Source organism: Styela clava, chromosome 5 (assembly GCF_964204865.1).
Source record: "Styela clava chromosome 5, kaStyClav1.hap1.2, whole genome shotgun sequence".
Classification (NCBI taxonomy): Eukaryota; Metazoa; Chordata; class Ascidiacea; order Stolidobranchia; family Styelidae; genus Styela; species Styela clava.
Window position 1 is genome coordinate 13,981,888 of NC_135254.1, and position 11,003 is coordinate 13,992,890.

At 37.1% G+C, this 11,003-nt stretch overlaps 1 protein-coding gene across 1 annotated transcript; it reads right to left on the minus strand.

Moving 5' to 3' along the window:
- Positions 1–4,223: 4,223 nt before the first annotated feature.
- LOC120345071 (uncharacterized) lies at positions 4,224–9,757 on the minus strand. Its single transcript, XM_039414460.2, has 5 exons — positions 9,733–9,757; positions 9,148–9,293; positions 8,110–8,259; positions 7,227–7,354; positions 4,224–6,952 (listed from the first exon to the last, which is right to left on the minus strand). The coding sequence occupies exons 1-5, from the start codon at positions 9,749–9,751 to the stop codon at positions 6,739–6,741; spliced, it is 657 nt and encodes a 218-aa protein (XP_039270394.2). The 5' UTR covers positions 9,752–9,757; the 3' UTR covers positions 4,224–6,738.
- Between the last annotated feature and the right edge of the window lie 1,246 nt (positions 9,758–11,003).

An 11,003-nucleotide genomic window follows, 5' to 3' on the forward strand; every position in this document is an offset into this window, starting at 1 on the left:
TGACAGTAACCAGTAATGCTAACCGGTTCGTCGATCTCATAAATTCCGTGAGACGGTTCCATAGAATCGGTGCGAACCGGTTGAATCCCACCACTAGCTTTAACAACTTGGTGACTATAAAAAAATATTTAATTAATTCTCCGTAAAACTCATATGGTTGCCGAAAGCATCGACCTGCAAAACGCGAGCATATATTTCGAATGGTTTGGATTTGGACTATGTTATTGTAAATTTTAATCTCCCTAAACTTACAGCATGTTGACGAGAGTGAGAATGAGTAAATAATTTGAACCACAAAAATGCGTGACTGAGTTATGTCACGCATATTTCAATGATTTTTATCGCAAATGTCAACAAAAATTTAGGTATGTGAAAAATACATTATCTAACACGGATGCCGTGCGCAAGTGAAGTAGCCTAAAATCAAGATAACAGAATTAGGATATATTTACATTAGGACAAAACCGTTTGTTGTGAAATACGTATTTCATTTTTCGAAGATTTCGGAAGTAAATTGAATGTGATTTTTACGTATAGTTAGAAGGGAGATACGTAGGCCACGCACAATTCGATTGATCTTCTGGCATAAATATGAATTTGAAACATAAATTTTTCAATTACTCACATTTTGGAACAAATGAATTGATTACAGTCAAAGAAATGGAAGTTATTAAATGAATTTGCTATTTTGAATGTGAAGCCTTATTCAGATCTTCCTATGGAAAATGTTCATCTTATGTAAATTTTTGTATCGGCTCAGATTCATTATTCATGAATTGGGTCAGCTTTCACATATTTACCTTTATGTTCCATTTGCGCCAGACTCTGGACTAGTGGTTTTAACTTTTTTGGCGGGGTGTAGCCCCAATAAACATTTCTGGGGCTCAATAAATATCTGTGCAATTGAATATATGTTTATTCTAGGATTATATTTGTTACTCTAAAATTGGCCAATCAAAAAAAGTGAAACAACATCTTGGCGCGGAACACCTGAAGGTCTTTGACGGAACGCTAGTGAACACACATTATATGATTATATCATACCAGTGTATTTGATTATACTTAAACAATATACAGAAAATAATACAGACCACCGGATTAGACTGTAAACTTCCGAAATCCCTGAGCAGTACTGTCGAAACTCGAATTGAACAACACTGATCTGCAGGGACTGCCGAGTTTTTGTGAGGAACAGAATATATCCATTTCGCCTTTATCCAGTCTTATTTATCATACTCTGCGTGGCTTGGTGTTACTTAAGATATTCAACTTGCAGCGCCAGAAAAAAATAAATCACCACCAGCCGCTAAGTCTATCTTTGTAATATGATAATATTCAACATTGCAACAATCGAATATAACTAAGATAACGGACATCTTCCATTCAGCAAAACCAGCCCGTTATGCAATGCATCTGACTACACCACAGCACAAGTGACACAAGTAGGTCCAGCGAATCTAGTTTAAGGAAAAAATGTGATACATCCCCAAGCGGAATCGGTTCGATTGGACATTGCTGTACAATTATTTCTAAGTCTGCCATTTCAAGATCTTCAAAAACATGTGACTTGTTCCCATGATTACGTCATTCAGAATATCTGTTTATTGATTTTTAGATAAAAATCAGTTGCTTGATACCTGTCTTGGTACAAAAATGATAAGAATTTTCCAATGACGTTTGTCTATAATAAAATGTTAACTACGGGGCATCAAATCCTGTATAGAACTGGATCAAAAATACAGTATTTCATTTAGACTTATTATTTCTCTACCCAAGGCGTGAAAAATTATCGGAACATATGCTCATGGTCACCCAATGTCTGAGTCACTACGACTACAGCTGCTACAGGGTTAATGCTCACTGCCAGAACAGTACTGCTGACCTTCGGCCTTTAATAGTCCATATGTTATAACTGATATTGTATTAAGCGAACTGTTAAGGGTAGTTGGAACATTTTAGATATGATGGGATTTTCATATTTATCCCAATGACAGGAAAAGCCGATAGTTCCCATACATTTGCATCCGCATATTTCATCACCCGGTTCCATTACATTTGAACCCACGTACATTTGAACCCATGACAATTTCACCTGTATGCTATTGCACCTATGGAATTTTTTTTGTTTCACGGATAGGTAAACCCATACTAACCCTAACCCATGGGTTTTATCACCCGCATATAGATTCAACCCGTGGATATACGCATGGGTTCAAATGTACATGGGTTCAAATGTACGGTCACCTCATCACCCACATACAGATTGTCCCCATACACATTTGCGGCTTAGTACATTTGAAACCACCGACGTTTGCATCCATGTACATTTGCACCCATGTAAATTTGCACCCACGGATATTTGCACCCAAGTACATTTGCACCCAGTGCATTTTCAACCGCGGACATATGCAGTTTTTTTTATATTCGCTCAAGATGAGTGAACTTGATGTTCAAGGCAGTCGACAAGTAGCCTAACCTACTAGAGGTTACTTGGACCCCGACGGGAGTATTCCAAGGAGAAGTGTGGTAACAGCTGCATGCAGTGGCTTAGCAAGAGCCTCCCCCCCCCCCCCGCAAAAATATTTTGTGGAAATGACCCTAAAAACTCTCGGACATAAACTAAAACAACGCTTTTTTATTTCGTCAAAAAGCAATGACATGTCGCTATTAGATGGCAGTGGTAATCTAAAATTTGCCGTTTATTTTGGTTACTTTAATTTTTTTCATACGTTCTTCCTCTTCTGCCCTTTTTTCGCGTTTCTGTGCGCCACTGAGAGGTTTTGCTTTCGACATCATTCTGACAGTCTTCGTAATTTTGCCGGTGCGATCAAACCACAAGACGCCGAAAATCGACGATTCCCTGGCATTGTTACGTAACAAAACGATTTTAACAGAACTAACATCAACGTTATAAGATGTGCATTACTGGTTTTGCAATGCAGCTTTTGGTTTTGCGGCCTGAATTTCTAAATTCTAACCGCTTGGGCCCCTTTGCGCTGTGGGCCCTCCCGCGACCGCGCGGGTTGCGGGGGTGGATGCTACGCCACTGGCTGCATGGTAATCAACATTAAATGAAAAGTGCGTTTTCAATGCTTGACGGCGCCGTCCGAATTGTCATTTGAAAAAATGAACTAACAATCATATCTTATCACAGTAAATACGTCAAAAACGATACAAAAAAAAAATTTCGTGAAAATATCACTTTGCCCACTATGGTGTACATCTGGGAAGCGTTTTGTTTGATAAAACTCGCACCTGCTGATTTCCCGTGGAAAATTTTTAGGGATACTAAAATGTGATGACTCATCGAAAACGTTATAAAGTGGTGAGTCAACAAAACCCTCACGCTTTATTCGAGATTTGCCAAGGCGCCTCATTTTGCGCCGCGCTGTTCTTGTTCAGACCAGTATACCGGTCCTGATTCTTAAAATGAGTTATTCATAATTTTATCACGTCTATTCAATAAATGTTTGTATTAATCCCTTGTTGGAGATATACTACCGTTTCCAGCTTTTAAAAACCTGGGAATCGAACGGGTCCCGGTAAGTATCACATCAATGTTCTTCTGCAAATTATTAATGAAGTGAGAGTTCAATGCGTTGTGAATGATCACCGGCTAGATTGCGTATTGTGGTGGTTGTCACGTTCACATATCAGTAATGAGTAAAAAGCCCACTGTTCGAAATTGGGAGAAAGCAAATACTTTACTCTAAATTTGCTGTGACGTTTTTTCACGTATATGGAGTGACAATTTCTTTTACCTTCATGTACAAATGTACCTCAACGATTAAAAGTGTGCAAAATATATAGATCGATGTACACAAGTACAGAAATTTATGCTTGGTTTGATAATGCATCCCAAAGTGGATCTTTTGTATAAAGCCCTTTCCACTCATTCAAAGATGTGAAAAAACACGTTTTAAAATAAGAAATTAGTAATTATTCAGTTAGGGTTTGAGTTAGGAATGATCTGAATTTCCAGCGCAATCTATATTCCTAACCCTAACCGGATAATTACTGATATTGAGCGTTGGCGAGGGCGTATGTTTGGCGGGGGCTTCCTACAAAAATCCCTCATAGTTGTACGTCACTCGAATATCTTTCATGTGTACAGGAAAATCACTAAACACCCACAACAACAGACTACATTGCAGAAACTCGTCTACAGCATTAGATTGAGTTTTAAAGCGGAGATAACTGAAGGAACAATCACAAAAGGGGAAGCCGGTTTGGATAAAGTATCGGCACAGCAATATATAAACACATTTCAGGTAAGAGAGATAGTTATGTCAAAGATTTAGTGGAAAAATTGACGCCATAGAGCAATATTGCATACAAATCGCTAATGCACATTCTACGAGGTCAATAAAGAAATATATTGACGATTCTAATGGCATTGTCTGATAATAGCAGATATGTAACTAGAAGCAATCTCAAATTTTGCTAAATTAGGATTGTGAGCAAGCAAACAGGATTATCATTGAGAAATATAAGCATCGAGCTAAAAAATATTTATCGCTTAAATAACAAAATGAAAAGAGCGATGTATTGCATCTTTAACAACTAATTGAATACTTCTTATACCATTTAATATTACGCCAGTGACTAATAACGCAGACTATTTCTTTTCAAATGGAAAACCATTCTTTTTCTTTATTTGAATTTCTTAGTTACACATATATGGTGGCCCATCGTTGTCACAGGTAAAATTTTAAAAAAAATGAAAAATTAAATGAAAAACCCAAAATAAAAGTAAAATAAAAAACTAGGTCTGAAAAAACATAAAAAAAAATGCAAAAAATAATTAAAAATAAAAACGAAAATAAAATGAAAACGAAATAAAAAAGAGCAAAAAAAAAAAATGAAAAAAAAAACGTGAATAAAAAAGAAATATAAACGGTTGACAACGATGGGCCGCCTCGTGGCCCATCGTTGTCACGCGTTTTTATTTTGAGAAAATTTGCTCCGGCTTGGGACCAATGTTGTCATGCATAATCCTACGCGCACAAACGGTGTTCCCTGGGTTTCTAACTCATTACTGATTTTCTTGAGCAATATTCAATAAATTTGATATGCAAATATTCTATAAATTCTCCATGATACAAGTTCAACTAGAAGTAATATACAGTATATATTTAAAATATTGATAAGAGAATATAGAATTGAACACGGAAATTCGAAAAATTTGTTTTTACGTGTAAAAGGTAATTGAATTGGAGAATTCTGCTTAAATGCTCAGTCGTCCGGACACTCGTGCGATACCGATATCGTCTGATCGTACCCGGTACCCAGCATACAGTCACTCATGAAACGAGTGGGAGATACGGATAGTCTAGTAGAATGATATGGTGAATCAAGGGATGGATTGAAATAAATGGTTGAGCCCGCGCGATTCATCATTCGTCTGGATAAATTGTATTTTTCGCTATAAAGCTATTAAAGTTTTTTATGGGGAACGGTAGACTGCAGTGCCTGATCTGGTAATACATAAGTGACTCGGATTATTTGGTATTTCAATTCACGTCAAAACTGAATCATGAAGAATAGATCATCGTCATATGACCTGATATCGGTACCCTGATACAGGTACTGGCCGCATATGATTTACGGGGAATTGATAATTTGTTTTGTCCTCCGTGTCCACAGATTTGAGCTTAGCTCTCTGGTTGAATTTAATTTCAGTTTTTGAAAATAAATCACAAAAACAACCCAACTGGTATGTTATGTCTGGGACGAAAAAGAAGAATCGTGAGGATGAAAATCGGAAATACCAAAAAGGATGGGGAAGAGTTGTACTTCTTTGTTCAAGTAAGAGACAGCGCTGTATGCTTAATATGCCGCGAATGAGTCTTATAGTTTGAACAGACACTTCCATCCCAGGCACAGCGAAATTACCAACCTAAGTGCTGGGGTGCGAGAGGTCAAGCTACAGTTGCTGAAAAGCAATATGAGAACTCAGCAAAAAAATTTTCTGAAGCCTTTAGCAGAATCAACCGCAATTGTTAATGCTAGTTTGCGCATATGTCTCACTATTGCAAAAAAAAAACGCCAATGTATAATATTACTTGAATGTTGTGCATTAAAGTTTAGTTGAATTTCATGGTGTGAAGTCAAGACAAGGCTGTTCATGACAACCATTGCGGTGATACCTAGAGCCTCTAACCATTTTCGAAACATTCTTATATTGGAGAAGGCAAAAACCGCTTCGAGGTTGAGGCGCAGTTCTTACTACTTCATGGCAGCTCCCGCCACGAACGAACCGATGGCGGCTCTTGCCATGGTTTATGGCACTATTACCGGTATATTCACAAAGTCATGTGCACCAGATTTTAGTTTATCATGCGGAATTATATCTACCTAAACCCGAAACCTAAACCCAAATCCATCAAAACTGTATTCATAAGAAAAAGATTCCAACCCACCCAATATTTGTCACCATCAGGGGCAACCTGCCACTACAGCCGACATGCCGTGGTTACGGCAGCAAAGTTTTACCCGCCATTGGTTTTCAATTTACCCGCCATTGGTACCCACTTTGCTGCCGTGGTAACGGCATCTCGCCATTGGTTTGTGGCAGATAAAAAGTCAGTCGCCACGGGTTTGGCCATAGCGGCCATGGTTTGGAAATTCCGCTATGGTTTTGCGGCAGCTTCAGACGCCGCAAAATACATAATACTACACTTGCCGATGTTACTTTTCCTAACATAAGTAGGACTTTGAATCAATAGAAACATTATATTAATCAATGTCTTTCACCATCCAAGCACAAATTTTATGCGGTTCTTGTATCTTTTCGAATATTTTGTTTCCAGTGAGAGGATCAATATATTCGTGATAAGATACATTCCCTCTCTGTTTGTATCCAAGTTTTGTTGTTGCCATAATTGTGAAAGCACTAGTGCAAATTACTGAGAGATATAAACAACTATTCTTTTTCGCAAGTTCTTCAGTCCTGGAAATAACAAACGCGATTAAACAAGATATTTCGGGGGTCTTGGGTCTGACAAATTACCTCAACTTTTCAGAAAGGAATTCAAATATCCATTTACTTGTTTTCTGAATATTAACTCGGGCAATCGTCGTTAAAACATTTAGTCTCTAAAATTTGGAAATTGTCGATGAAATGAATTGGGCGAACCAACTGACAAGTTGTTGATTCTTGGTTTGTATTATCTTATATTATCATTAGTCAATAGAAGTTCAAATATGGCGCAAATCTTCAATACCTTTTGTAAAGATGAGTTGCAATACCACGGTTTGTGAAGTCTTGTCTCACGGCCGTCAAAAATAGTTCGAGATAATGATCTGACCCGAACTCTTCACAGAGTTCTTTTTTGTGGATAGATTTTAGAAACTGTGAAGTTCAGATATAAGTTAGTATCTTTGAATCATATTATAACGAAAATTTGCGATGCAGTCATTCAACTAAAATAATATTATTCGGATTTTGCTAATATTTGAGGACCATATAACTAACATATAAATTTAAAAAATATGTTCGCGTTCCTAAGGTTTTCTGTTAGAGCGTTTCAATGTCTGAAAACTCTGGGTCTATAAATATACAGAAATAAAATGAACTATTTATAAACACTCAAATTATCAATCAGTTTATTTTTGTATTCGTCCAGTGCACGACAAAACCATAATTTTCATTTGGTGAATATAAAACTACAGGTATAAGGGTAATTGCAATGCAGAAGGCGTCTATAACGCGCCCTGCCTTTTTTTTTTCAAGCATTCCATGTCTCTAGCCGCGTTGAAAATGATGCTCAAATTTTAGAATACGCTTTCAATTTACAGGGGTACATAAATATAAGAATCTGATTTGAAGAAAAATGCATTTGAAAAAATATTTATTACTGTTTACAGAATCAAAATGTAATTCCTCTATTTGCTTTTGACAGGAGTACATTCTTACACTTATGCTGTATATCATTTTCAATTGGAGGAAAAATTATTGGGCCAAGGCATACCTGCACTGATTCGACAATAAATGCTCAAAATACTGGATGAGAGACTATTCATTAAAATATCGTATCTTAGTACATAATATGAGTAATAATTGCTACCAGAATAATTAATTTAATTAGTTAAAATAATGCGACCAACCACCAAAAGTTGCTTCATTTCCAGTGGCTGATTTTCAAACGGAGGTAGAATTGGTTTCTCCATGCCACTAAGTAAATTGATTCGTACTGCACACATTTCTCCTGATGATTTTTTGTACACGCCGATACTGACACCATATGATATTGCTGTCTGGAAAAAGATATCAATGATATGTCTGGAATTTTCTGAAAAGGTTCCTAAGTTAGATTTAGGGAAATTTGACCGACTAGTCTTCTATAATTAGGCTTAATAAATTACAAGAGAGCTATGCTCAAATATATGGACACGTAGCGCCACCCAATGGCAATAATTTTGATGACGTCATAGCAAAAAAAAAATAATAGCCTTCTGGAGAAAAATTTTATCTTTAACCACTGAAAATTTCAAAGCAATTGGTCCAGTATTCGAAGAGAAAAGCGATTTTTTAAAAATGGAGACGGAGACAAATAACAATAACCTGGCCCGACCCGACCTGGCGCGGCGGTGTGGCTCAATGGGCTAAGCGTTAGGAATACGCTCGCCACCGCACCTCTAACTGCTCTGCGTGGGTTCGCAGGTTCGAATTCCATGCAGGGATGGTTATGTGCGAGAGGATTGCTGGACTCCTCGCCGTCGTTGGGTGGTTCACGTAACCGCTGGTCGGTTACGGCTTCCTCCACCACCAAGTCCATGCTTCCGAAAACAAACAATACAGTAAATATAATCCCATACCCGACTTGGAATGGTAACCGGACGAGAGGCCGTGGTTCGCCATATGGATAAGCCGTATTATCGGCTTTCCTCTCCCCCGGGATAAATATGTAAATCCTATCCTATCCTAATAACAACAAAATTTCGAAACGATCGTTATGTCCACTTCGTGTCCAATAACACTTTTATTTCAACTCCGACTCACTGGCATACTGTTTACGTCAAAAGGTTGACTCTGTCTCTCGATTTTAACCCCGATATAAAGATGTCGATCCATCTCTCTGCTTCTGACGAACTTTTCTCATTCTAAAGTTAATAGTATTCTTAGTAGCCTCGCACTACTTTTACCTTGATTAACGGAGAAAAATATTCTTCAAAAGTTCCCCTTTGAATATTCAAGTGAAAAGTAGTAGGCTCTTTTGTTGCAAAATTTTCAAGTATAAATTCCATTGTTGTTGTAAAATCTTGAGCTTCCAAGATTCGGTATTCAATATCTGAATCCGACATTATTTTATAAAACTAAGCTTAAATCAAATAAATGTCACTGAAATATGTTTGTTAGTACTTTTGTTTATGCTTTTAAACTCTATGATGTCAAGCATAAACGAAAGGAGCCGTACTCAAATATATGCGAAGGTCCATCGGCATTGCACGGGTTGAGATTATCGAGAAAAAATCGACGACCGAGCAATTCGGATGCGGCAGAGCACCACAGATGCTGCAGAGCAATACTTGGCAGACTGAAGCCTATCGACTTAAAATCTATAGGGACTCGATATTCAATTTTGAACAATCGTACATTCGTTTTGGAATTTTTAAAGAGGGTTATTTTGAAGGTTTTTGATTTTTTTCATTAGCGAATGTGATTATTATTTTGTTGTTTTGAGCAGATTTAAATTTTTTTTTGAGACGCCTAATAATTTTTAAACCTACCGGTATATTTTGATGTCATACTGCAGGGCACGTTACCACTGCATCCCGCGACTATAATTCTTTACGTTCTTTATAGTGCAGAATAATAAAATCATTATGACGACACAATTTACAATTACCAAATGCCAGTTCAGCGTAGTGATGGTACCGATAATTCATTTTCTACTCCCAATAAGAAATACAACTACTTGGCTACAGCCAAGCGCAAACACCCCCAAATATAAATTTCCTTATCAAATCCTTGTGTACCCTTGTGTGATATCGCGATCTAGAGTCTAGACAAGGCGGTGATGTCACGAAGTATTATGAACATGTAAAGTAATCCAACTACTCTGATTTTCAGGTAAATATTAACTAATAGGATCGTAGGTAATCTTGCTTTATACTTATTTTCAGACACATTGCCTTCAACGACCATACGGCCCCAGATTGTACACTTCTGACCTAGGTAGAACCTTCGATCTTATGAACCAGGCTTAATTAATTTAAAATAAAACAACAAAATATTTTGTAAAATATCGGGTCCCGTAAGCCTCAAAAGAAAATTGAATATTTAAAACAATATCCCTCCGGCGACTACTTGCACATAAAGGAAAATTAGAATCAATAAGTTGCAGAGAAAGGGAGTGGGGTTGGTAACGAAACACATACAACAAAAAATATAGGGCTTCTTCAAGTATTTAAAAACAGCCCTTTTTTATATTCATGTACTGATATTTATTTCATTTTCATTTCCGAGTATAAACATTCCAAAATATTCCCCTTTGACGTTTAGCCAAATTCACTCTTCACCATGTGAATTTTGATATGAAAACATATTTTCGAAACCAAGAACGGACCTCTTACCTTCGACCGAATGGTTCAGAAACCCCTGGGTGTTATGTTACCCCCATCTCAATCGATAATACCGCAGATTCATATGAATGCTAAGACGATTATTGGTACCAACTTCAATTGTTAACTTAATTGCCTAAACTGCAGTCTATATTTCAAATAAGCATGTCTCAAAAGTATTTCTATATCTCATTCTGAAATATGGCGTATTATGCTGTACTGATAAGCGCAAGTATATGCTATACTGAGTTTCTCTCATTTTAGTGATGCTGAACGAGAACTAATCATCCGCTTCGTCACTGTAGCGTTAAAAGTGAAACCTCGTTATTCGCTTACAACTAACAACGCAAAAGTGGTGTAAAAGTGAAACCTCGTTGAATATTCTTGTAAACGTCGTTTGGAGTTTGCTCAAATATTTATATTTTCAAATGATTACG